The 27,403-nt window shown below is 30.8% G+C and overlaps 4 protein-coding genes across 4 annotated transcripts; 2 read left to right on the top strand and 2 right to left on the bottom strand.

The window, feature by feature from the left end:
* LOC124821016 (la-related protein 1C-like) lies at positions 1-3,886 on the bottom strand. Its single transcript, XM_047292813.2, has 6 exons — positions 3,116-3,886; positions 2,213-2,774; positions 1,988-2,132; positions 1,826-1,916; positions 657-728; positions 1-579 (listed from the first exon to the last, which is right to left on the bottom strand). The coding sequence occupies exons 1-6, from the start codon at positions 3,602-3,604 to the stop codon at positions 418-420; spliced, it is 1,521 nt and encodes a 506-aa protein (XP_047148769.2). The 5' UTR covers positions 3,605-3,886; the 3' UTR covers positions 1-417.
* A 6,994-nt stretch (positions 3,887-10,880) lies between these two features.
* Positions 10,881-12,368, top strand: LOC124821020 (GDSL esterase/lipase At1g23500-like). The gene is made up of 5 exons (XM_047292816.2): positions 10,881-11,133; positions 11,249-11,379; positions 11,470-11,697; positions 11,806-12,061; positions 12,139-12,368. The coding sequence occupies exons 1-5, from the start codon at positions 10,881-10,883 to the stop codon at positions 12,366-12,368; spliced, it is 1,098 nt and encodes a 365-aa protein (XP_047148772.2).
* Positions 12,369-14,108: 1,740 nt separating this feature from the next.
* On the bottom strand, positions 14,109-18,149 carry LOC124821017 (la-related protein 1B-like). The gene is made up of 6 exons (XM_047292814.2): positions 17,381-18,149; positions 16,443-17,004; positions 16,218-16,362; positions 16,051-16,141; positions 14,763-14,834; positions 14,109-14,672 (listed from the first exon to the last, which is right to left on the bottom strand). Exons 1-6 carry the CDS (start codon positions 17,879-17,881, stop codon positions 14,466-14,468), a joined length of 1,578 nt encoding a protein of 525 aa, XP_047148770.2. The 5' UTR covers positions 17,882-18,149; the 3' UTR covers positions 14,109-14,465.
* Positions 18,150-25,144: 6,995 nt separating this feature from the next.
* Positions 25,145-26,994, top strand: LOC124822181 (putative cinnamyl alcohol dehydrogenase 6). The gene is made up of 6 exons (XM_047294153.2): positions 25,145-25,328; positions 25,408-25,521; positions 25,605-25,832; positions 25,939-26,227; positions 26,310-26,463; positions 26,618-26,994. Exons 1-6 carry the CDS (start codon positions 25,234-25,236, stop codon positions 26,815-26,817), a joined length of 1,080 nt encoding a protein of 359 aa, XP_047150109.2. The 5' UTR covers positions 25,145-25,233; the 3' UTR covers positions 26,818-26,994.
* The last annotated feature ends 409 nt before the right edge of the window (positions 26,995-27,403 follow it).

Genomic DNA, 27,403 nt, shown 5'->3' with positions numbered 1-27,403 from the left:
AGAGACATTATTTACACCATCTACCATAAATCATTAAAAAAAATGGAAATATTCATCAAATCAAATATAAGCTATACAAACCAATAACCTCCATAAATCAGCCTCAATCAAAATTTTAAAGTTCTTTTTTCTAATTAGTTTTTCTCTTTTATTTTCTAATTAGTTCTTCTCTTCTTTTCCTCCTTTACCATAACAAATGTGAATGACTCTTATTTCCTTCCTCTACTTCACTCAAAATTACTATCAAAATCGAGACTGTTGAAAGAATCAATCAACTACCACAGTCTCCATTCCCATCACCTCCAAAAAATGAAAATAACCTAAGACCACGTGCTTCCAAAAAGGTTAAGAAATCTGGTTTGAGCAGATTATTTAAATACAGTTGAACTGGTACTTGCATAGGAGAGTTGAGCCAGACTACAGGACTGTTGTTTCTTCCAGGGTGATAGCTTGAAAATTAGTTGTCAAGTTATTGTATCTTGACCCACGGGGAGACGATGAAGTAGAAGTAGATCCAGACCGTGTAATAGCAGAGGACACCCATCTCATCCATTCATTCTGTCTTCTCAACTTGTCACCCTGCAGTTAGAACAAAATAAATTTAAATACATTAAATTCAAAGCATTGACACAAAAAGTACTATCATGAGAACTTACCAGCACTTCCACTATCGTGGAAGTTCTCATAGAATCCAAGATCAACTGAACATTGGTTGTAAGACTTTTAACCTGCGAAAGGACAGTACATAGAGTAAAAACAAACCTAAAGTGCTAAGTAATCATGATATCAAATGTTACACAATAATCTTTCATTTTCTTATAAGAATTTCTCAAATAAGAAAATTGTTAGTCAGTAAATAATAAAGATTTCATTCCATTTTCCTCTCAACTCCACTCAAACATGGGTAATGTGCAGAACAATATGTCTCTAATCACATTCCACAACCTTTGCTCTCTCATATCCTACTTAAAATATATGAACTCACAAAAACAAACAAGTTCAAGGAAAAAATATCAACGATAATTAATATAACAATACGAGAACGAATACAACAGTAGACAGGAGACTTTTCAGAAAATCTAATTTCATCACTTGTCACCCTTGATAGCATGTCATACAACTGATCAGTTGATAATAAATACTAAACATTTTCAATTCGTGATCCAAAGGAAGAAAGATCCTACAACCAATGATCTTGGCCGTTTTGGAGGGTTCAACGCTCCAAATCAGAAAAAAAATCACTGACCCCACAATCCTATGAATGATAGGAGATTTTACTTATAGATCACACAACATACCAGTTTCGGTTTGTGTGATTTTACAACCATGCCGATGATCACTAAGAAAAGTTTACATTCTTTGAGAATCAGTATGATGAATTACTAAAGATTTAACTTAGAACACAGTATATACAATCAAAGTTCTGTTTCTTGTTTTAGTGATTTTAGAACCATACTGATGATCCCTAAGAAAAGTTTATTTTCTTTGAGATATTAATAATCAGTATGAATGATAGGACATTTCACTTGGATCGCACAATAAACAATCAAAGATGCGTTTAAGGTATGTGTGGTTTTACAAACGAACTGAAAAATTCATCTTTCCAGGTAAGAGACATAGTTAAAGTATTCATTTATAAGCAAAAGTGTAACGAAACAGTGATGCCAAATAGATTGCGTAAAGAAAATCCTCAACCAAAATAATCTTAAGAAAACAAGACAAAATAAACTGCTACACAGAATTGTTACCGCTACTCAATCATACAACAAAGAAATATAACATTAGAAAGCTCTACACAAAAGATACAGTGATTTAATAAACTTACTCGAGGGAAGTCAGCTATCAAAGTAACAGGAACCCAACCCTGTTCATCCATTTTGGACCTTAAAAACCCATCCCTCACTAAATTAGCGTCACTGCAAAAAACAAATTGAGAATGAATGAAGATTTACTAACCGTCTAAATAATAAACAAAGATCAAAATTACCTAAAGTAATATTCAATTTGGCGTTGTATCATATTGGAGAGAGCAGAGTCAGCAGCTGGAAAGAATGTTGTAGGAGGGGGGCTGGGCGTGAAATAAGGCATACCAGTAAACTGGTCCATTGTTACCGGCTGATAGTAATAAAACTCTAAAACGAGAACAGAAGAAAAACATTACTATGTTTTTTATTTTATACCAAGACAAATGATGGAAAGAAGAAAGACAAACCAGAAAAACCCATGGGGTTAGCAAATGGTCCAATGGGCTGATGGCCCACAAAAGCAGCAGGGCTGGGAGGTGGGTGCCTCAGTAATCCTCTTGGAGGCATCCTTGGTTGAGGTGCAAAAGTGTCTCTAGTATTCCCATAATTTCGGCGATCTTGATCATGCCTGCTACCGTAGCTATTATGATAGGAACCATCTCCTCGGGGATTATGCCCAAAATAACTCCTCTGAGATGAACCACGATATTCATTCATCCCAGGCACAAAACCCCCCATCATTGACCTTGGGTCCCAATTACTGTTCCGGTAATGATCTCTTGAAGCAGGCTCAGGTACCACTGGTACCATACCATAGCTAACTGGTGGGAGATGGTATACAGGAAAAGGTGGCGGTGGCGGTGGTGGAGGAGGATTGGAGAAGTTGCTCTGGGAAGGACCAGACACAATGCCACCGCCACCTAACCGCTTCATCGATCTTTGTCTAACAGGCACATTATAGTTTGTTGCAGGATTGGCTTTTGGATTAGTATTAGAGGGTTTCTGAGGAGCCTGTGAAGTCATTGGCACCTACAACATAACAGAAAGGGTCACTCCAAGAGAAAACAACCAGTACCCACCATTTACCATAATTAATATGGATTTTAAATCCTTCTTCACCAAGACACACATACTCTCTTTGATACATGAAAAATAATATATAGGCTTTTGTCGTCATAGATTCATGTAGATTGGAAGCATTATACATAGACAGAATTCTATAGTTGGGTATTATTCTTGCAATATTTTCATTTAAAAAAGAAAAAGGAAACAGAATTACAACGCACGGCATTTGAACAAACAAAACAGAATTAAAAAAAAAGAAAAAAAAAGAAGTAAGCAGAGAATTAGAGAATGTTTTTGAACCAAACCTGAGAAGTTGAGAGTGATCCATCAGCAACGGTCTTGGAGGAAGATTCAGCTGGCAATTTGGCAGAACCTTTGGTGGATGCAGACAATGAGGGCCACGATTCAGCGCCCATTACAGGTCCAGTCTCGACGACGCCGTTTGAGGGCTTATTCCAAACGGGTTTCTTAGAACGATCAGCATTGTCCTCGGCGACATCAGAGGTATCGGCAACACCAACCGTGTTAGAATTGTCCATCTGCGGCGACGGGGGAACGACCTTGGGAGAACAGTCAGACGAGAGGGCCTGGTCCGTAATCAGTGATGAGGAGGAGGATGATGTTGATGGCGGCGATTGGTGGATGCCAGGTGCTGATTCCGGCTCTCCGCCGCGAACAACCTGAGCCCACGGCGAGGGAAGATTTTTTCGCGGGAACTTGGGACTGTTGATATCGGCAGACTGCATCTGCGGGGGAGAGGAGTGATGATGGGGAGATTTGACAGTGGTAACCATTGATTAGGGTTTCTAGTTTTGTTTTGCTTTTTTTATTTTCAGAGTGAAAAAGCTATTAACGAGTGAAGGAAGAGAAGGGTGAAAAAAATAAAGCAATTCGATAATTAGAATACAGAAAGTGAAAAGTTTGAAATTGAAATAAAATAAGAGTTAGGGTTTTTCTGGAAAATGAAATGGGAAACGGATCTTAGGTTGGGAAGAACCCTCTTAGCATAAACAACTCTGATCTCTCTCCCTGCGTTTCTCACTGTTCTCTCTCCTTTTTTATCCCTCAATATTCAACTAACCCTATTTCTTTCTTTCATCATTCTTCACCTTTATATTGTTAAAACAATATTACAATTTTAATTTATCTTTATCTTTCTTTAAAGATATATATATATATATATATATATATATATATATATATATATATATATATATATATATATATATTACTTTCATAAAAATAATCTTTAGATAAAGTTGGAGATAAGTGAATATTAGGATAGTTATATATGGGTTTCTTAATAATATTTTATATTTTTTTATTTGTGTATTATTATTTATTAAAGCATAATAAATGTTTATAACACTTTTACTTTCAAAAGTACACATTTAAATAAAGTTATAATTTGTATTGTTGTTATTTTTTTAGTGATAGAAAATTTAAAAAATTATCATTATATATATGAGTTTTTGTGTGAAAATAACAATTAGATAAAATTATAGATGTATGAAAATAACAATTAGATAAAATTATAGATGTATTCTTAGAGTGAATATTACAATATTTTTTAAGAACATAGGAAATAAAGTATTAGAGTAGATAGATGTGTTAAAATAATGTGATCGAATATTTTATTTTAAAATAAATCGATAATATAAATAGAATTTCATAAACTCATCTCGTTACCTAAAAAACTCTCTATCATCTTTATAAAGATTTATAACTCCTAAGTCATATATTTGACGATCAGGAGGTGTTTAGGAGATCCTTGCGATAAGGTCTATCTATCTACTTGATCAGTTATCTGTTTAGAGCAAGTAAACTTTTACACTTTTTTCTTGATTTTTTCGGTTCATGATCATGTAAAGAAAATTTGTTTTTGCATGTGTCAAGAACTTCTCTTCCTTGATTCTTGGTCCAATTGAAGTTCTAAGATTTGTCTCCAATCACCAATTGGTGATTTGTAGGCTTTTATAGAGTTCCTTATAGTGGAAGCAACAATTGGGAGTTCGTAGAGGTGTAAGAGTTTTCTAAGGTATAGAAAACTAGTTTACTTCTAGGTTGTTTGTTAAACAGATTTAATTTCATGAATGAATGATGATTATGTGTTGTGCTTGAAAAGTATTATTTGATTGAGTTGTGAATTTTAGTATGTTGAGTTGGTTGAAATTATTATGAAATGATGTGAAATTGTGTGAAAGTTGATATGTGATTATTATGCTGAAGTTTAAAATGGTTGTGATGAGTTATAATGGTAATTGGGTTGTATTATAAGTTGTGAAACTATTAAAGATTGTTGAATGGTATTGAGTGAAAGAAGAAGTAGGTTTTTGGTATAAAATTTGAGGTTTAAGAGACCATTTTCTGAAATCGTGGTTTACGATAAGAATTTGTGTTGTATGATATTTGGTTAAGTCATTAATACCTTGTTCATGATGAAAGTTAACTTATATGTGGTGTAGGATTGATTGGTAGACATTATAGTGTGGCTACCATGGTGTTTTAGTGGTTTTGATAAGTGAAAATATGAAGGAAGTAATTCTAGTATAAAATGGATTGTTTAAGTCTGTTTGTGAGTACTTTGGAACTCTTTAGAACCTTGAGAAGGGTGGAAACATGTGTTTAATGGTTGATAGGTAGAGTTTAGGATGATTTGGAGCTAATTTTAGGGTTTTACAAGTGATATTTTAAATTAAGTATTTTAGGGATGTGATGGTTGGAAGTTTGTTGTTAAGTCCATTAGGACTTGTTCAAGCCATTATTTGCAACATTTGAGTGTTACAAGTAATATAAGTGAGTTTGGTATGATTTAAGGTAGGAATTTGGTTTTGGATAGTCATTTGGAGTTATGGATCAGATTTTAAGTGTTTATGAGTGTTTAGATGGTCTTAAGGAACATTCAAAGTTGTGGGATAAGGGTGCAAAGTGATCTAAGAAGGGTGTAGTTTTGCTAATAGCTCCTGAGCACCCCCATTCTAGGGGCCAGAGCCAGAGCGTTGAGCACCAGTTTCCCAACGGCTAGGCGCTACCTCTATGTTGGCACCTGAGCGCTAGTTTTTGGGCGCTTGGGCGTCACTCTGTAGGTTAATGTACTTATATTTTTTGTTTTTAAGTGACTTGTTTAGTTGTTTATGATCTTTAAAGTATGATTAATGTTTTTAAATGATGTTATACAATGTGTAAGTGGAGGAATATATGAATATGGTTTCAAATGATTTCAAAGTTGTGAAATGAATTCTAAGATGGAATTCATGTGTGTAGTTTCAAGTAGTATAAGTATGAGTATGAGAAACTCAAGTAGAAACTCAAGTAGAGAGAAGTGAGACATGTGGTGAGAATAGTGAGAGGTCCTAGTTTAGGGACTTTACCTTGGAAAGATCCTAGATGGAGTAGCATATGCATAATATTTTTAGACTTAAAGATATTTATAGTTTTGGATTAGTTGTAATGGATATGAAGTGGACTTTATAGTTATGTTAGATGAATATAAATAACTTTATATTTCTTGTCTTGTTAAAATGTATAATAACTTTTATATAGTTGTATACTACATTTTAAAATGTTACATATTTTATTCATGAGTTTATTAATAAATATTTTTTATTTGTTTCTTGGTATTCTAAAATGTGTAATAATTAATTTATGTGATTAAAAAGTATAATAAATGTTTATAAATATATTAATTCGATTGGGATTAAAATTTTAAGTTAGTAGATTTTGACCATAAAAAAATTTATTTTAGATATTTGTTTAATACACGGTGAATATTAGGACAGTTGATTAATTCATGCATGAATGGATACTTTTTTATTTGTTAATTTGTATTCTAAGTTGTAAAATATATTATTTATTTATTTATTCTGGTGAAAAATAATAATGAATGTTTATAAATATATAATTGCGTTAGGATTAACTTTTGATGTAAGCATATTGTTTTAGTATTTATAAGTTTCAGATTTGTAAATAAATTATATTATGATGCCATATTATTTTTGAAAATATTAAAATTAATTAAACATTGAAAATAATAGACTAACAACAAAATTTAAGAAAAAAAGTTATTTAAAACGAGTTAAAAAAGGATATATTTATTTAAGAAATAAAATAGTGACTAGTTATATTTATTCTTTTATAATTAATTTTTATTTCTATATTATTTTTTATTTATGTGACTTTTTATTTATTGAACTCCTTCGTTCTCTTTTCTTTTTTAATATTCTAAAGTTATTCTTTTGAAAGTGTTAATAGATTCCTCTTTGAATATCATTTTACTTGTACTCATCTTTTATCTTCTAGTTAATATCTTTTTCTTTTCATCTGTTTTGTTACTGTATTTAGTCAATTTGTTGAATTTGTATTAGAACTATTAAAACATTTATTTTGTTGGATTTTTTTTTTTCATTATTTTTTGAAATCGTTGTAGATAATGAAGATGAAATCTCTAATGAAATAAACAATAAGCACTAGTTGGAATTGAATAACAATGTGAAAAGAATGTGCATAGATTGATTTGATCATAATGATTAATAAACCCACAAACATGACCCTTCACATGTGACACTTCAATATTATTATCTTAAGGAAAATTATAGCTAGTGTTGTAAAAAGGGGTCTCTCGACCCGACTTAGCTTGGATTGGTCACTTAGTGAGTCAATCAAAATCAGTTTATTAGTGAGCTTAACAAAATTGAACCTGGTTGGATCCACCACAAGTTAGTGGGTTAAACGGATAGCTCACTTATTTATAATTTTTTTCCTAATTAAAAAAATAATTTTTTTTAATTGAAATCTAAATAAAGTTTAATGCAAATACAATCTAAAATGATATTAAATTACTGGTACACTTTAAAATTAAAAAAATACAATCCAAAATCATTTTAAACTCTAAATACAATCTAAAAGCACAAAAATATAAAATAAAAATTATTATCTAACATCAAATCATTGTTGTCACTTATTCATCTATAATATTAGAGTTTTAAATGGATAAATCCACAACATTTTGCATCACTTCAAATAAAAAAAAGTGAAAACATTTAGGTTTAGGGTTTTCATTTTTTTTAATATAATTTAAAATTTATGGGTGGGTTGGTGAGTCAATCCAACTCATCAAGGTTCAACTTAGGTAAGCCGGATTCGTAGTAGGTCGGGTTTAATTTTGATCCACATTAAAATTTGTAATTTTTTAAAACCTGGTTGACTCATAAGTTTTAACCTTCGACACTTTTATAGGTTTGAAAAATGATAAACCAATTGACATTCTTAATTTTATAAAAAAAGTATATTATTTTTTAAATGCATATATAATTTATAAAATAATGTTAACCATTCGTTGTTGTCAAATAAAAATTATTATCTAACATCAAATCATTGTTGTCACTTATTCATCTATAATATTAGAGTTTTAAATGGATAAATCCACAACATTTTGCATCGCTTCAAATAAAAAAAAGTGAAAACATTTAGGTTTAGGGTTTTCATTTTTTTAATATAATTTAAAATTTATGGGTGGGTTGGTGAGTCAACCCAACTCATCAAGGTTCAACTTAGGTAAGCCGAATTCGTAGTAGGTCGGGTTTAATTTTGATCCACATTGAAATTTGTAATTTTTTAAAACCTGGTTGACTCATAAGTTTTAACCTTCGACACTTTTATAGGTTTGAAAAATGATAAACCAATTGACATTCTTAATTTTATAAAAAAAGTATATTATTTTTTAAATGCATATATAATTTATAAAATAATGTTAACCATTCGAGTATCCATTGTTTATGTCAAAATGAGTTTTTCAAAGCTAAATATAATAAAAACTTATTTAAGATAAATAACGTTTCAACAAAAATTAAACAAATTAACCTTATTATCTAATGAAAAAAATGTTAAATAAAATTAATTACAACAATTTAATAGATAATTTTGTATCAAAAACACCTCAAAAAAATGAAGTTTAAATAAAAGACCTTATTCTTAACTTTGTTTTAGGCTTCCTATGTTCTTGAACTCCTAGTATATAATATGGTGTAGGAGGAATAATTAACTAATTTTTAAAAATTAAAATTATCTTATAAAAGAAAAATGGATAGAGAAAGGTGGCTCGAGTAGGGGTGAGGTTGTAATGCAAACTATCATGAACGCTTGTATGAAAGCCTAATCGTTTGGGTGAAGTTGTGAAGGCGTTATGTTCATCTCCTTCAGCACACCCATGTAAAAGTCATTGAAGAGAAGGTGCACGTAGATCTCATTGAACGAGAAGACATACATGAAGAAAAGGCCATCATGGTTGCCTCCCTTCCCATGGTACACCCGTTCGTTCTCCTGACGCACCATCAACTTAATGAGAGCACTATCTACCAGAATCTTTAAAAGACAACTTCGTTTGGTCCACTACTCCAAGTCCATCTTCATTCGGAAGCAAGTCATGAACTCACCCACGTCGTAAGACACCCAATCATAGATAGTGATAACAGGAAGAGTTTGGGCGGGCTCCACTCCTTCATTTGTCGCGTCAATCTCCATGCTCCCGAAAATAAACTCTCAATCCTAGTACGAGCGACCTTATTATTATCTACATTAGTCGCATTGTTAGTCGAACCCTCATCCCACTCATTGACTCAAGGATGGAAGAAGAGATAGATCCCAACACCGACAAGTCGAGGCATCATCATCATCGTATCCTTGGCCTCCCCTTCTTGAAGACTTCTCAGACAAAGACAAGTTAACGATCAACATTATTACTTGAAAAGAAGATGAACGCTCGATTGGCAAAGAAGGTTGAGGAAAATGGTGAAAATGAAAGGGAAAGTCCACCCCTATTTATAGTGAACCAACCCCCCTCCTCTCGAGCGATATCGACCGTTGGATCAAGCTAAATCCAACAGTCCAGGATACGCAACCCTGTGGATTCTCTTAGTCACAAACCATAAAGTGTTACGTGCCCTTTTTCTAACTATCATCTTTGGCCAATTGTTCAGATATTCTTAAACGATGGAGAACGAACGACCTTAGATGCCATTGATACCCACCAAACCGAGCGACCACTATTGCACGTTCAATCACAAACTCTTTCACCAGCTACCCTAGGCTTGGGCTTTGGGGCATGTGTATCGGATGATCGTCCGGTCAACCATTGACTGAGCGATTAGTCCCAACATCCTTAAGCAATTCACCGAGAAACTAGACTTTCATTAGCTGAGGGAACTGATGGAACGGTAATTTCCCTAATGATGATCAAACTCAATTAAAGTATGTCTACATGTAAAATATGTTTATCAACTGATTGGTCGTAATTAGGCAGATACTAATTAAAAGTCCATTCTGAAACCTATAAATATATGTTATAAGGTAATGAGGTAGGTAATTGTATTTATTGTATTATCGATAATTAACTTTGTTTACCGCATGATCATCTACTCACTTAAGTATTGCAAGTAACTTATTGCACCGTGTAAATAAATAAAGGAATGAAGGAAAAAAGGTGTAGATAGCAAAACAATTTAAAGTTTGTTTGGAGCTCGGTATCCGAGAAAGTTGACTTCAACCTATTATTAGAACAAGAAAAATAACTTAAAAAAAAAACTCGTAAACCTCAATGTCATCGTATATGGTTTGTCATAAGAACACGTACTCTCAAAAGATAAAATCGATACTTTCTTTTCTATTTCCTCTATTTGTTTTCAAACTTTCTTTTATCGTAAGAAAGAACTTTAAATTATAATTAAAAAAAAAACACAACACAATTCAATTTCTTGTTTTTATGTTTGTAGTAGTATTTCCCCTGTTTAGAAAAAAAAATAGAACATATTCTATAATTAAAATGCAATCCTTAAAATTTATGTCTATTTATTAAATATTAAATTTACATGCTGCACTGTGTGAAAATTATGTCCTAACTTTTAAATTATATCTATATTGATTTATTTGTTTATTAATATACATTAACAGGATGTACCGATTGAATTTCTATTAAATGAGATGTACGCGGAATACTCAATATCCATCTACATTATTGCATCAGTGACTATCTATAAATATCACACAACCTTGCAAGAAAACCATTGAGAAAGCAAAATGGAACAGTTATTTTGGCAGAGAGCAGTATCAATTGTGTTCGTTTTCTTTGCTCTGAGATTTCCCAGGGCAGTAGCTACTAAACCAGCAGTTCCAGCATTGTTTTCATTCGGAGACTCAATTCTTGATACGGGAAACAATAACAATCTTCAAACGATGAGCAAGTGTAATTTTCCACCCTATGGAAGGGATTTCCCAGGTGGAGTACCTACAGGAAGATTCTGCAATGGAAGAAATCCCACAGATTTGATAGGTAACGAGATTATGAACGTGCATGCATGCATGCATGTCTGGTTTTTGCTTTTACTGTTGAGATCGATAACAAATCCAAAATGGTTCATGATATGAATTGAATATTGTGTATGCAGCATCTGCATTGGGAGTAAAAGAAACAGTGCCAGCATATCTTAGCACCACCTTGACTCCTCAAGACCTCATCACTGGGGTTTCCTTTGCTTCTGGTGGTTCTGGGCTTGATGATCTCACTTCTAAAGTACAGGTAATATATCACACTTTCACTGCATTTTAGGTTGTTTGCTTCGGAGAAAAGTTATGTTTTTCCATGATGTTTTATTATGCGTGAGATCAGGGAGTTATAACGACCCCAGCCCAACTGGCGATGTTCAAAGAATACATAGGAAAGCTGACAGCAGTTGTCGGACAACAACGTGCGAGTGAGATCCTAGCCAACAGCATTTTCCTTGTTTCTGCCGGCAACAACGACGTTGCCTTCACCTATTCTTTCCTTCTTGCCACCACACGTCCTTTCCCTCAATATGTCTCTTATTTAATTTCCCTCGCCACAAACTTCTACAAGGTTCCATTGCCACCTCTCCCTTCTACTCATAATTTTCTAACATATCTTGAATTTAGACTTGTCATGTTTGGTTAGAATTAACATGAGAAAGTGTGTATGAACTTGAAGAGTCTATATGATCTTGGAGTACGAAAAGTGTGGGTGTTAAGCACATTGCCACTGGGATGCTTACCTGGAGGTAGAACAACAGGTGGAGGGCCATTGAGATTTTGTGCAGAACTTGCGAACATGGAAGCACAGACATTCAATGGGCAGTTATCAGCAGCAGTTGATTCTCTCAAAGCCAGTCTTCCAAATTATGACATTAGATTCGTCGATGTTTATAATCCTTTTCTTAGTATTATTAATAATCCACAGGCATCAGGTTATTTTCTACACAACTTGATTCAGTAATTCAAGATTAGTTCATATTAATTAACAGTGTTATGATTATTATTTCAGGGTTTACAGACGCCGGTGAAGCGTGTTGTGGGACTGCTCCATTTGGAGTTTCAGGGCTGTGTAACCTTCTGGATATATGTCCAAATCCTTCCACTTTCATTTTCTGGGATTTTGCTCATCCGACCGAGAGAGCTTATCAGCTTGTGGTGAATTCTATTCTTCAGAAAATGAACATGAATGTTCCAAGCTCTTTTGCTTCTTCTCATGTTAACACTTCTATCACAAATTAAGGAAGCATTTCTCTCAAATGGAGAGAGACAACAAACTTCAAGTCTTTATCATCAAGTCTCAATAATTAGCATGAATTTCAATATAAGTTTTTTAATTTTTGTTTTTTCTTATGTGTATTTTTTCTTATGTCTCCATGCACCATTTAGGACCAAAATACTAAATCTGAAACAATATAATATGAAATTGAATGTCTTTATATGATTTAATTTCCCTTAAAATATGTTAATAATAAACTTTCATTGTGTTTAGGTATTAATAAAATTTAGTCTTTATCAAAATAAACTAGAATACATGATATTAAATAAATATAAAATCTCGTTATAGTTAGTTTTTAATTGCTTTATAAATGAGAAAATATCCTAAAAATTATTAGATGTTTGCTTAATTTATTCAATGTAACAATCCTTTCGATGTGTGTCTGATTCATAAACCCAAATCGGGTTTGTAAGATAACCTTTCTAAAAGGATTTTGTTTTTTTAATATTTAAGGTAAGGTTTGGTCATCTATTTATATTTATATTTATATGTATTTTTAAATAATACTTGAATATGTTAATAACAGTTTATCAAAAGCTAAAATTTATAAACATATAAACAAATTTTTACTGTAATCATTTCATCAAATAAAATTTAATGAAAATGATTAAATTTAACAAATAATTAAATTTTTTAAAATTAATTAATTATTATCATTTCAAAAACATTAACACTTAATATTATTAATTGGTATTTATAAAAAAATAATGTATATCTATATTAGTTATTGTATTTACTAAATTTAACATTTGAAATATAAACCACATAATAAAATAAAATTAATTACTTTTAAACTTGGTACATAAGTTTTTTGTGCATACATTAATTTTAATAATATGTATTTTAAAATTAAGAGATAGGAATGAATATGAAAATTATCATCTTTAATTCAAAATAAGCATGGCAATAACTAATTGTAACAGTCATAGCATTGCGCATACCATGATTGTAATTTGGTTTGAATGGTGAAATAATATTAATTATATTTTAATTGCATTAATATATTCACACAAATTTATATAAATACTCAAACAATCAATAATTATAATTCTAAACAGATAATTATAATAGGAATTTTTATGTACCTTGAAAAAATGGGCCATGTACATAGACAAGGTACATTCAACTAATGTTAAAATTGATTTAATTAGTTGTTTGTCAAGTTATTGTTTAGCAGTTGAATTGATGGATCAATTCAACCTATTAAACAACTATATATTAACAAAATGTATAATTTACAAAATTTATCCATTTATATTTTAATCTTAAACTTAAAACTCGACTGCTAGTTACCAGTCGAGTTTAGTTTTACGTGGACGATGACAAATAGTTCTACATTTCATTTATGATTTAACTCAATTTTTAACAGAAGATTGAAATAAAGGTGTATTGAAAATATCCTTAATAAAAAAACAATTATTTAATTAATACCTTCACTTGAAATACCAGTTACTAACATTATCATATACTAAAACAAAAACATGCATATTTGATAAAACCCTGAGTATTTAAAAACTAAATGCACAACAATTCAAACTACATGAAAATCTAAAAGTAAAAAGAAATAACATATTGTGAACCACTGTAAGAACAAAAATTAGACTAAATAAAAACATAAGCTGATAGAGACAATATGTAACCCTTAAAAGATAGCACATAACTCAAAATAAATTTAAAACTCAAAACACAATAAAGAACAGAGATTATTTACACCTTCTACCATAAATCATTAAAAAAATTGGCAATGTTCAACAAAATAAATATAAGCTATACAAATCAATAATCCCGTTAAATCAGCCTCAATAAAAAAATTTAGGTTTCTTTTTCTAATCAGTTTTTCTCTTCTCTTTTTTTTACCATAACAATTGTGAATAATTCTTATTTCCTTCCACTACTTCACTCAAAATTACTATCAAAATCGAGACTGTTGAAAGAATCAACCATCACAGTCTCTATTCCCATCACCTCAAAAAAAAAAAAACAACCTAAGACCACAGGCTTGAATATTGGAGCCCAAAAAGGTCAAGAAATCTGGTCTGAGTAGATTATTTAAATACAGTTTAAGTGCTACTTCCTGTAGCACCACCATTGGAGAGTTGAGGCAGACTGCATGACTCTGCAGTTTCTTCCAGGGTTATAGCTTGAAAATTAGCTGTCAAGTTATTGGATCTTGATCCACGGGGAGACGATGAAGTGGAAGTAGATCCAGACCGTGTTTTAGAAGACAGCCATTTCATCCAGTCATTATGTCTTCTCAACTTGTCACCCTGCAGTTAGAAGAAAACAAATTAAAATACAGTGCAAATTACTTAAATGAAGTATTGACACGTAAAAAGTACTATTATCTGACAACTTACCAGCACCTCCACTATTGTGGAAGTTCTCATAGAATCCAGTATCAACTGAACATTAGTGGTAAGACTTTTAACCTGCAAAAATACGGTACATAGAGCAAAAACAAACCTAAAGTGCTAAGTACTTATGAAGATTCGAAGTTACAAAATACGAAGACGAATAGAACACTAGATAGGAGACTTCTCAGAAAATCCAATTTCATCACTAGTCACCCTAGGTAGCATACCATATTACTGATCAGTTAATAATAACGATTAAACATTTTCATTAGGAAAATGGTCAAATTCAAAAAAAGAATTAGTGATCTAAAAGAAGAAAGATCCTACAACCAATGATCTTATAGACATTTTGGAGGGTTCTATCTGCCAAAGCAGAAAAAAACTCGCTGATTCCACAATCCTACGAACCAGAGATTTCACATAGATCACACCACATACAATTATAGCACAGCTTCGATTTGTGTGATTTAACAATCATACTGATAGCTACAAAGAAAAGTTTATATTCTTTGTAGTTATCAGTACGAATGATAGTTAAGATTTCACTTAGATCTTACCATATACAATCAAAGCTCGGTTTCAGGTTTGTGTGATTTTACAAACTGATGATCGCTAAGAAAAGTTCACAATCTTTGAGATCTTATTATCTCCTAATTGTATTTGTCACACCCTAAAAGGAATCATACTTTTTATTTCTAACATCCTAACTCAAAAACTGGTGTATATGTCCTTTATTTTCTGAGACATCATAAACTAACAAATGATAACTGACAGTACTAATGATGTGAGTGTTTCCTTTATTATTCTAGATAAGCATGTATAGAAAAAAAACAAAAAAAACAAAATACACTAATCCCAAAAGCTGAATTGGATGAAGAGCAAACTTGACGTCCAAAGCTCACAAAAGCACATGATCATCCTAAACAGTTCTATGCATCACATGCACCAGTACCATAGTGTTGGTCACCTGGAACAGACTTAATTCCACACGGACAGAATATGTAAAATAATAAATAACTTCAAAGAGAAAAATTCATCTTTCGTGGTAAGAGACATAGTCAAAGTAGTCATATATAAGCAAAAGTGTACGAAAACACTGAGGCCAAATAGATTGTGTAAGGAAAATCTTCAACCACAATAATCTTAAGAAAACAAGAAAAAACAAAATTGCTACAGAATTGTTATCGATAGTCAAAGATTTATTGATTTACTAAAACCAAGAAGAAAAACATTAAAAGGCTCTACACAAAAGATGTAGGATGTACTTTTTAACTGAGAAAAAATAACTTACTCGAGGGAAGACTGCTATCAAAGTAACAGGAACCCAACCCTGTTCATCCATTTTAGACCTTAAAAACTCGTCTCTCACCAAATTAGCATCACTGCAGAAAACAAATTGAGAATGAATGAAGATTTATCAACCGTCTAAATAAATAATAAACAAAAGATCAAAATTACCTAAAGTAATATTCAATTTGGCGTTGTATCATATTGGAGAGAGCAGAGTCAGCAGCTGGAAAGAATGTTGTAGGAGAAGGGCTGGGCGTGAAATAAGGCATACCAGTAAACTGGTCCATTGTTACTGGCTGATAGTAATAAAACTCTAAAACAAGAACAGAAGAAAAACATTACTGTGTGTTTTATTTTATACCAAGACAAATGATGGAAAGAAGAAAGACAAACCAGAAAAACCCATGGGGTTAGCAAATGGTCCAATGGGCTGATGGCCCACAAAAGCAGCAGGGCTGGGAGGTGGGTGCCTCAGTAATCCTCTTGGAGGCATCCTTGGTTGAGGTACAAAAGTGTCTCTATTATTCCCATAATTTCGGCGATCTTGATCATGCCTGCTACCATAGCTATTATGATAGGAACCATCTCCTCGGGGACTATGCCCAAAATAACTCCTGTGAGATGAACCACGATATTCATTCATTCCAGGCACAAAACCCCCCACCATTGGTCTTGGGTCCCAATTACTGTTCCGGTAATGATCTCTTGGAGCAGGCTCTGGTACCATTGATACCATACCATAGCTAACTGGTGGGAGATGGTATACAGGAAATGGTGGCGGTGGCGGTGGAGGTGGAGGATTGGAGAAGTTGCTCTGGGAAGGACCAGACACAATGCCACTGCCACCTACCCGCTTCATCGATCTTTGTCTAACAGGCACATTATAATTTGTTGCAGGATTAGCTTTTGGATTAGTATTAGAGGGTTTCTGAGGAGCCTGTGAAGTCATTGGCGCCTACAACATAACAGAAAGGGTCACTCCAAGAGAAAATAACCAGTACCCACCATTTACCATAATTAATATGGATTTTAAATCCTTCTTCACCAAGGCACACATACTCTCTTTGATACATGAAAAACAATATATAGGGTTTTGTGGTCATAGATTCAGGTAGATTGGAAGCATTATACATAGACCGAATTCTATAGTTGGGTATTATTCTTGCTATATTTTCATATAAAAGAAAAAGCAAACAGAATTACAACGCTCGGTATTTGAACAAATAAAACAGAATTATAAATAAGAAAACAAAAGTAAGCAGAGAATTAGGAAATGTATTTGAACCAAACCTGAAGTAAGCAGAGAATTAAGGAATGTGTTTGAACCAAACCTGAGAAGTTGAGAGTGATCCATCAGCAACAGTCTTGGAGGACGATTCAGCTGGCAATTTGGCAGAACCTTTGGTGGAGGCAGACAACGAGGGCCACGATTCAGCACCCATTACCGGCCCAGTTTCGACGACAACGCCGTTTGAGGGTTTATTCCAAACGGGTTTTTTAGAACGATCGGCATTGTCCTCGGCGTCATCCGAGCTATCGGCAACACCAACCGTGTTAGAATTGTCCATTGCCGGCGACGGTGGAATGACCTTGGGAGAACAATCAGACGAGAGGGCCTGGTCCGTAATCAGTGATGAGGTAGAGGATGACGTTGATGGCGGGGATTGATGAATGCCAGGCCCGGATTCCGATTCTCCGCCGCGAACCACTTGAGCCCAGGGCGAAGGAAGATTTTTTCGCGGGAACTTGGGGCTGTTGGCATCGGACTGCATCTGCGAGGGAGCCGAAGAGTGGTGATTGGGATGATTGAGAGATTTGGTAGTGGTAACCATTAATGATTAGGGTTTCTAAGCTTTTTCGCTTTTTTTTATTTTGAGAGTGAAGAAGAGATTGATGAGTGAAGAAGGAAAAGGTGAAAAAATAAAACAAGTGAAAAGTTTGAAATTGAAAATAAATAAGAATTAGGGTTCTTGTGAAAGAATGAAATGGGAAACGATCTTAGGTTGGGACGAACCCTCTCAGCATAAACAACTCTGATCTCTCTCCTCTCTGCTCTGCGTTTCTTACTGTTTTCTCTTCCTTTTTTTTTATCTCCAATGTTCAATTAACCTATTTCTTTCTTTCATCATTCTTCATCTTTATATGGCTAAAACAAGATTCAAATTTTAATTTATCTTTATCTTTCTTTAAACATATACATATATATTATTTAGTTTTATAAAAATAACCTTTTGATAAAGTTGAAGATAAGTAAATATTAGGATAGTGATCTATGGGTTTCTTAATATTATTTTTTATATGTTTATTTGTGTATTGTTATTTATTTATCTTCTTGTAACTAAAAAGCATAATAAATATAACACTTTTACAATCAAAAAATATATATTAAATCTTTGTAAATAAAACTATATTTTGTATTCTTGTTATTTTTTTATTGATAGAAAATTTAGAAAATTATCATTATATTTTGTATAAGGTTTGCTTCAAGTTAAAAAGTAGTAAACAAAATTACATGTGTTTTAATAAATAATAAGTTGTATATAGATGATGTATATAAAATATATAAGTTATAAATAATAAGTTATATCTTTCTTTAAATATATACATATATTATTATAATTATTGTTGTTAAAGATAAATAAATATTAATTATTAAAAGATAATAAAGTTATATTGTTGTTATTATTTACTCTTCCCTTTATAATCACTCATTCTAAAATTATATACAAGTGAATCTTTTAGCAATGTGTGTACAAATATTTGTGGATGTTTCTTCGAATGTTTTCTCATGTTATTATTTTTGTAATATAATTCAGTCAATATTTCTTATCTTATTTATATCTTTTAAATTGAGATCCTTCTTTAGTTTATCTTTCTATTAGTCTCAATCATTTTTATATTATCATCCTATCTTCTTTTAGTACATATATACATATATACATACATATATACATATATACATATATATATATATATATATATATATATATATATATATATGATTTTTTTTGTAAAAGTGACCATTAGATAAAATCGGATATATATTCGTAGAGTGAATATTAGGATATTCTATTCATTAGTTTATTGATTAATATTTTTTATTTGTTTATTAGTGTTTAAAAATGTGTGTTATAATTTATTTATTTATTAATGTGATTAAAAAATGTTTATAAATATATTAACTCTATTAGGATTAAAATTTTAAGTATATATTTTTACCATAAAAAATATATTTTAGATATTTGTTTGATACAGTGAATATTATAGTTGATTCATGAATCAATACTTTTTTATTTTTTAATTTGAACTGTAAAATAAGTTATTTATTTATTTATGCTGGTGAAGAATAATAATAAATGTTTGTAAATATATAATTGTATTAGGCTTAACTTTTGAATTAAGGAGATTGTTGTAGTAGAAATATATGTTTTAGATTTCTGTAAATAAATTATATTACGATGCAATATTATTTTTAAAATGTTAAATTAATTGAGAATTAAAAACATCGAAAATAATATATTAAAAGTCAAAAATTAAGGAAAAAATATTTAAAACACGTTGAAAAAGTTATATATAAAATCCGGTGTTAAAATATTGTTATAAATATTGCATTCTTTTTCTCGAATGGAAGAAATCAAAAGGAAAGGTAAAAATAAAAAAAAAATAAAGAAATTGTTGTGTGTGGATACTTTATTGATAGGTCGTTGGATTCAAAGTCCATTTCACAAATATTCCACGTGTATGACATAAGCAAACACAGAAAAAACTTAAAAGTTGTGCTTTTTGCCATTCAAGGAAGATTCCTTTTTAAAATAATAGGATTGGATTGAATTTGGAAAATTTATAAAAGAAATTTATAAATAGTGTTTTAAAACATTATTTTAAAACAAGATTTTGTTGTGAGAATAAAAGACATGGCTTGTTCGCATTTTTATTTTTATTTTTTATAAATAGAATTAAAATAATGTGTTCAGGATTAGTTTTCAAAATTAATTTATAGTGATGGTCTTCTCTAGTTGCGTAATGATGTTGGACATGTTGGATTATTTAAATGGTATCATTTCACTCTTTTATAATTTAATAAAATATATTTTATCTTTAATATTATATTTAAATGACGATGTTTTGCTTTTTTTTACTTTTTATTGTTATAAGAAACCATGTAATTAATGAAATAGTGTATTTGTAACTGTTTATAGTCTTCAAAGTTTCTCAGGTGTTTTTCTTAACATTTTTTTTTTTCCTTTATATTTTACACAGTTCTTTTGTTTTTGTTTTGCTTCGATACATTCAAATTCATTACCTTCTCGATCAAAAATAATATTTTATCAATCATGTGATTTTGACATAGCATAAGATGCACGGAATAAAAAGACATCATCTTTTTATAAATGAAATGTAGTAATTGCAACAAACATAATTGAAAAAAAAGAAACAAATGCATGTTGTGATTATGTCATAACAATGATGGATGAAAGAAGAGAATGAAGAATTTCACATTATTTAGAAAATGAAGAGTGGACACTTACTTGTAGTTGTAGAAAAAATTAAACAATTGAAAATATTGTGTTGTCATTTATTGAGAATATTATTTTGTAAGGATATCAAGCTTTTCCCATAAAAATATATTAAATTTAAAGAAATAGACAAGACATGAATGAAATGATACAATGAATCATAATGGAAAGCTAATTAATGTTAAGCTTATACTTAAAAACTCAAAATAATATAATGGTGTTCATCATCGTCCAAATGTATTTGAAGAATAATATTTGAAGAGTTCAGTTGATGAATTAAAAAATATGAAACATTCACAACTTCAATTAAGTTAACATTTATTGGATTAGTCAACTTCAGTCTCATTGAAGTTATATTTAGTACCTTATTTATCTCAATTATATCAAATAAGTTTCAAAAAATATATTTATGATATGTACATTTATTTTAAAATGTAATAATAAATTACAATGAAATATTTTATTGAAGTTACTACATACATCTTATTTTTTTTGTTTCAAACTGACTATAATATTACATAAGTGAATAATTAGAATTTAATTGAATTATTTTTATATGTTGGATCATTCCAAAACTTCAATGAAACTTTATCACAAGTTGAGATAACTCGTAGTTTGTATGATATAACTAAAATGTTACGGTTTTTTAGTTATAAAATTTCACGTGTTTAGATTATCAGCTTTGCAGCATCGTATAAACAAGAACAAAAAAAAAGAAGTAATTCTATCAACAACTTTTGATTAGACCAACTATTACAATAGAAAGCTTTGAATACCATAAACAAAATAAACTATATATTACAGGAGCAAAAACGTTGTCGCTTAAATATAACATTAAAAGCAAAATATATTTTATTCAGTTATAACAGAGCTAAACGACACCGTTTAAATAATCCACGACTCAACCTTCATTACCCTAAAACTAAGCTAAACTCCTTGTCCACCTTTTATTATGTTAGTTTTTACTATATGATTAAAAGACAATTGTAAATGAAAATGGAAGTAATATATATATATAATATATATATTATATATATATATATATATATATATATATAATAAATATCAGAAGTTATAGATTCAACTTAATAAAATAACATTTCTAGAAATAATAGTCTAGTATGTATTATACTATCTTAGAATTTAGCCAAATCCTAGTTTAAATATTCAATGTTTTCAAGTTGATTTGTTAGAAGTGAACTTTAAGTCTAATTTAACTCTACAAAACCAGTTTGTAAGATGAGGTTTGCACCTCACTTATATATTTTAATTTGACATTTTCTCTAGTCGATGTGAGACTTCTAACACGATTCAACCTTTCAATGTGTAAGCATTTGGTGTTTTATTCTTCACAAATACCACATTTCACGTTTCATTGCTTTTTAATGATACAGTCCAAAACCACTCAAATATTAACATTTCTTTATTGTAAGGAATATGTGAACTCCGTATTGTTGACGTATAATGAATATTTTATTTTTTATTTTCTTTAAACGAATTTTGAGGACACCAATCAAAATTAATTTTGTCTCCTTTAGCCATAAGGGTATTATCTAGTTTACAATCTTGCATGACATATCTTTTTATAACATTTTTTAAGCAATTCAAGAATAACTGAGAATCTTGATGTATATGTATATGTCTAATACAAAAAAAAATGTAATATGAAAATCTTTTATCTTAAAATGTTAAATTCTAAAATATATTGGTTTATGTAATAATTTTTTTTATCGTTGTTGACAAAAAAAATATTATCAATATACAAAATTAGAAATACACAGTTTTCACAAAACTTATGTGGTATACATTCATAAATTAAATTGATATGCTTGCTTAAGCCTATAAATGGTTTTTTCAAGTTTGTCAACCAAATCTTTTGAAACAAATTTTCCTTATTGCACCATATAAATTGTTATTGAAAAACCTCTTTAAGACAATCTTAAGAAATAAATTTTATGCTTGACTCAATCTATAAAACCGATTTTTAAAACTCTTATATTTGTCAAGAATTAAATTTTAAATCTAATCCAATTACACAAAATTAATTTATAAAATAATATTTGCATTAGTATATATAATTTCCAACCTTTAATATCAAGAGAGCACGTATGAATTCAATTCATTCCCCAGCAAATATGTCACCCAACGAGTAACCAAATCTTGTGTCTCCCTCTCATCCTTCCGCATTGGCCACTCCTCCACACCTTCATTGTCAAAAACTACCAACTTCTCTCACATCTTTTTCAAAAACCTCACTCATTTATGTTAAACGTGACGAAATAAACCTAACACACAAGATGCTTGATGAAATGTCTGGTAAAAACATTGTCCCCTGGCGTCACTTAATTCATCATGTTCTTTTCATTTGTCTGGTTGTTCTCCAATGTGTGGTTGTGGAATAGGGTTTCACAATCTTTAAGATATCTAAGTGTGTGGTTGTAGAAATGTGTTACAAAATTTTCAAGATATACAAGTGTGTGGTTGTGGAAATGAGTTAAAAAAATTTTAGGAGGTAAAGATTAGAACCTTGGCATTTGGATTTCCAAATTATTGAGTGTGGCCATTTTTGCTGACATAGGAACATTGTATGAGTTGTTTCAAGAGATGGAAGCCCATTATTTTCATATTTTTGTTTATAATTCAGTCTATTTGATTATCCTTTTTCGAAATTATATCACATATGAGTGTATTCACAGTATTAAAACATTAGTTTGATGCTAATTGATACATTTGTCTCATCTAGTACATAATTTTTTAATAATATTATTCATACACATGGTTTATTGTTAAAAATAATGATTAATGCATATATAAAATTATAATATGTACTTCTTTTAATTTATTTTATTATATAAAGTTACAACGCCAAGATTTTGAATCTTTAACTAGATTTTTAAAAAGAGTAATAATGCTACATAATATAAGTAGATACGAGATAAATTTTAAGATATTAAATAAACAACTCAGTGTTTTTCTTTTAATATTCTAATAATCTATTTTAAAAAAAACATACTGATAAAAAATGGAAAAGAATTATTAATGATATTAACCATATATAAGTTAAATATACACTACAAATTCATGCAGGTACAATGCAATATCTCGTAAGCTTAAAAAGTTAAAATTAAAGATTAGTTAAATGCAGAAAATTAAAGATTAGTTAAATGCAGAGAATTAATGAGACTAGGGAGTTTCCAAGTATCGAAGTTAGACAAAGAATTATATATTAATCTTTCTCGTTTATTATTAATAAATACTAACAGACATGCTTGTTTTTTTTATTTTGACAGTGTTTATGAATACTCTAATCTTCTATTTTGTTGCTCTAACTTTTGTCATTAGTTATATATTATGTGTTCGACGTAACTATCACAACCAGCTACCGTAGATTTGTCGCCTTGCAAATTAGTGGTGAAAGGACCACTGACAAATTTGTCTTTTTCATAAAGCAAAATTAAAATCTTTATTTCATTTTTATTATTTTAATTTAAATTACAGGGCAGGAATTTTTTAACTGTTATATATATTTAATGAGAATGTTTCACAAAAGAAAAAGTTGATTTTTTACGAAAATATATATTAAAATTATTCTATTGGGTTCATAGACTACGAGTCTTTTCTTCCTCCCCACCATATCTACCAATTTCTGGGTACTTTCTGTCAACTACCAGTTTACTAAGAACTGAGTCAAAGTCTTTTGTGATATATATATTGCAGCCAACAACCATGATCTTAAATTTAGTTAGAAAGCTTCCTAGTTTTTCCATGAAAGTGCTTTCTTTTACTTTTTTCTTCAAAATCAAAATATATTTTTTTTCTTTCGTGTCTTTCAGTACTTCATTTAGCTACCCACCATGCTTTTATAGAGGATAACATACTTTTAGAATAAACAATTTTTTTTTTTGAAAAACACCAACAACCCTTGTAAATATAAACTGTTTTTTTTTTAATTTACATACTTTAAACTTCAAAAATTAAAAGATTTTCTATATGTCAATTTGGATAATTGCATCAGCTACTAGAATCAGTTTAAAAAGGGTTGAGTAGTTTAGAGTTGAATCCATCTAAAATATCATCTCTTAAATAAAAATACATGTAAGTTTCCTACATGATAAAAGAGCGTTTTTTTTTCATTATTAAAATTAATTAAGTAAATTTTTATCGTCAAAATAATAAAGCCATTTTAAAAAATTTAATGAGATTTTTTTCTTGTGCTATATTTTTAAGATAAAAGTATTTTAAAATTATTTTGAAATAAAATTTAGTGTTAAATTTTGTATTATATAAGCATTTAATAAAAGGGTCACATAAGACTACTTTTTTTTAACTTATCATTATGAACATTTTACTGCAAAAAATATGTGCTAATAAATAAAATTAAAGGGTAGTTTGATGATAAATAAAAAATAATATCCAGTATTAATTAAGAGGATGGGTAGCATGCAACAGATAATAAAATAAAAGGGCCGAAGAAAATGATAGGGACACGACATGTGGTGAGATTTAATGTAAAAAGACTGTAACTTTTTAATTTTACCTTTTTGTGTCTATAAAATGTGTAAGGTTGGGTGGCATTGAGTTCATCACACTCTCTCGGCTATCACTACTGTGGAGTTCACTGCTTCCAAAGTCACAAACAGAGAAAGTGTAATCTTTTTCCCATCACGATGACTACAACAACACCGAATCACACAGTAACCGTATCTGGGTGGGCAGCACATGATACTTCCGGCAAGATTACCCCCTACACCTTCAAAAGAAGGTAATGCTAACGTTTAATTATCAGTGTTTTTCTTCATTCTCTTACATCATCGTCGATGAAGGAAGTTGATTTGACGCAGGGAGAACGGTGTTAACGATGTTACCATAAAGATCTTGTACTGTGGAATCTGCCACACGGACCTCCACTATGCTAAAGATGAATGGGGCATCACCAAGTACCCTGTGGTACCTGGGTAAGTAAAAAAAGTGAACTTGTGTTAATTGATCAGTTAATTCAGTGACTGGTTAATTAACAGAGGTTGTCGATTGTTTGCAGGCACGAAATCATTGGGGTGATAACCAAGACAGGAAGCGATGTGCAGGGGTTCAAGGAAGGAGACAGAGTGGGTGTGGGGTGTATGGCAGCTTCGTGTTTGGATTGTGAACACTGCAAGACAGATCAGGAAAACTACTGTGATAAGATGGTGCTTATATACAACGGAATCTTCTGGGATGGAAGCATCACCTACGGTGGCTACTCCCAGCTCATTATTGCAGATTACAGGTTTTTTCATCACTTTATATGAAAAGGAAATTCATTTTTTCATGAATTAATATCAGTATGTCTATACATAAAACCTTGTTTTAATATATGAAATTCTGATGTGAAGGTATGTGGTACACATTCCGGAGAGCCTACCGATGGATGCGGCGGCTCCTCTACTGTGCGCCGGAATAACAGTGTTCACTCCTTTGAAAGATCACGATTTGGTGGCAACGCCGGGGAAAAAGATTGGAGTGGTGGGTTTGGGAGGGCTGGGACACTTGGCCGTTAAATTTGGGAAGGCATTTGGGCACCATGTTACCGTCATAAGCACTTCTCCTTCCAAAGAAGCTGAAGCGAAGCAACGTTTGGGTGCTGATGATTTCATAATCAGCTCCAACCCTAAACAATTACAGGTTTTTGATTTTGTTTTTTCTCATCTGCTTCGTTTTTAGGCCATGGGAAGTAAGGAAAATGACTTAGTTTTTGTGGTGACAGGATGCAAGGAGAAGCCTCGATTTCATACTGGACACTGTTTCTGGAGACCACCCTCTGTTACCCATCTTGGAATTGCTGAAAATAAACGGCACCTTATTTCTGGTGGGAGCTCCGGACAAGCCCCTCCAACTGCCGGCTTTCCCGTTGATTTTTGGTAAGTTTAAGATTATGGTCGGAAATTCCACTTTAATTAAAGATAAACTTTTTTATATATATCTCGCTGTATATGTACGTAGAAAGCTGCAAATACGGACTTTAGAGTGTGTTGTTCCTTGTATTTATTTACAAAAGTATTTTGGTTGTGACAGGAAAGAGAGCAGTAAAAGGTGGCATCATAGGTGGAATAAAAGAGACTCAGGAAATGTTGGATCTGTGTGCGAAGTACAACATAACGAGTGACATTGAGGTAATCACACCAGACAAAATCAACGAGGCTATCGATCGTCTTGCGAAGAATGATGTTCGGTACCGTTTCGTGATTGACATTGGTGCTGCCTCCAGCGTGTAGACTTGAATATGTATCTGCTGTTTTTTCCAGAATAAATGGCAGAAACTCGTCCCTGTTTTGATGGATTCCATATCTACAATTCCATCACTAAATCATTCGTTTATGTCGATGCCATTTGGTAGCCTTCATGCTGTATTTCCATTTCATTTATGAATAAGATATTGAGTTTTAGGTACACCTACAAATAACTACCATGCTCATATTTAACATGTGTTCATTTCTTTTCTTTTTTATTTACTTTATCTTTTTTTTTCTCTTTGTTCTTTAGTAATTCTATCACTTTATAATAATAATAATAATTATTATTATTATTATAAGATCCAAATAATATAATGAATTTCTATTTTAATAATATTATAATATATTACTTAAGAAATTAAATATAATATTATTGAAGAGGTATTTCTTTTCATAATTTTAATTTTATTGTGATAATATCAATTATGATCATTGTTATTATAAAATAATTATAATTGTGTTACTAAGAATAATATCATTATTATATTTAATTTACAGTTATTATTAATTTACCATAGTTGAAACATAATTAATTTTTAAATTAATATATTAGACTTTTTAAAGTTTT

Source organism: Vigna umbellata, chromosome 1 (assembly GCF_029865625.1).
Source record: "Vigna umbellata cultivar VRB3 chromosome 1, Vumbellata_1.0, whole genome shotgun sequence".
Classification (NCBI taxonomy): Eukaryota; Viridiplantae; Streptophyta; class Magnoliopsida; order Fabales; family Fabaceae; genus Vigna; species Vigna umbellata.
This window is presented reverse-complemented; position numbering and strand designations above follow the sequence as displayed.

Bases quoted from the DNA above. Each gene is read 5' to 3' on its own strand.
- LOC124821016 (XM_047292813.2), bottom strand. From the start codon at position 3,604: ATGGTTACCACTGTCAAATCTCCCCATCATCACTCCTCTCCCCCGCAG. The intron at 1,917-1,987 runs GTAATTTTGATC...TGTTTTTTGCAG, and splicing joins CAAATTGAATATTACTTTAG to TGACGCTAATTTAGTGAGGG. The intron at 580-656 runs GTAAGTTCTCAT...TTCTAACTGCAG, and splicing joins CCACGATAGTGGAAGTGCTG to GGTGACAAGTTGAGAAGACA.
- LOC124821020 (XM_047292816.2), top strand. From the start codon at position 10,881: ATGGAACAGTTATTTTGGCAGAGAGCAGTATCAATTGTGTTCGTTTTC. The intron at 11,698-11,805 runs GTTCCATTGCCA...ATGAACTTGAAG, and splicing joins TCGCCACAAACTTCTACAAG to AGTCTATATGATCTTGGAGT. The intron at 12,062-12,138 runs GTTATTTTCTAC...TTATTATTTCAG, and splicing joins TAATAATCCACAGGCATCAG to GGTTTACAGACGCCGGTGAA.
- LOC124821017 (XM_047292814.2), bottom strand. From the start codon at position 17,881: ATGGTTACCACTACCAAATCTCTCAATCATCCCAATCACCACTCTTCG. The intron at 17,005-17,380 runs GTTTGGTTCAAA...GTTATGTTGTAG, and splicing joins GATCACTCTCAACTTCTCAG to GCGCCAATGACTTCACAGGC. The intron at 14,835-16,050 runs GTAAGTTATTTT...GTATTTTTGCAG, and splicing joins TGATAGCAGTCTTCCCTCGA to GTTAAAAGTCTTACCACTAA.
- LOC124822181 (XM_047294153.2), top strand. From the start codon at position 25,234: ATGACTACAACAACACCGAATCACACAGTAACCGTATCTGGGTGGGCA. The intron at 26,228-26,309 runs GTTTTTGATTTT...TTGTGGTGACAG, and splicing joins CCAACCCTAAACAATTACAG to GATGCAAGGAGAAGCCTCGA. The intron at 26,464-26,617 runs GTAAGTTTAAGA...TGGTTGTGACAG, and splicing joins GGCTTTCCCGTTGATTTTTG to GAAAGAGAGCAGTAAAAGGT.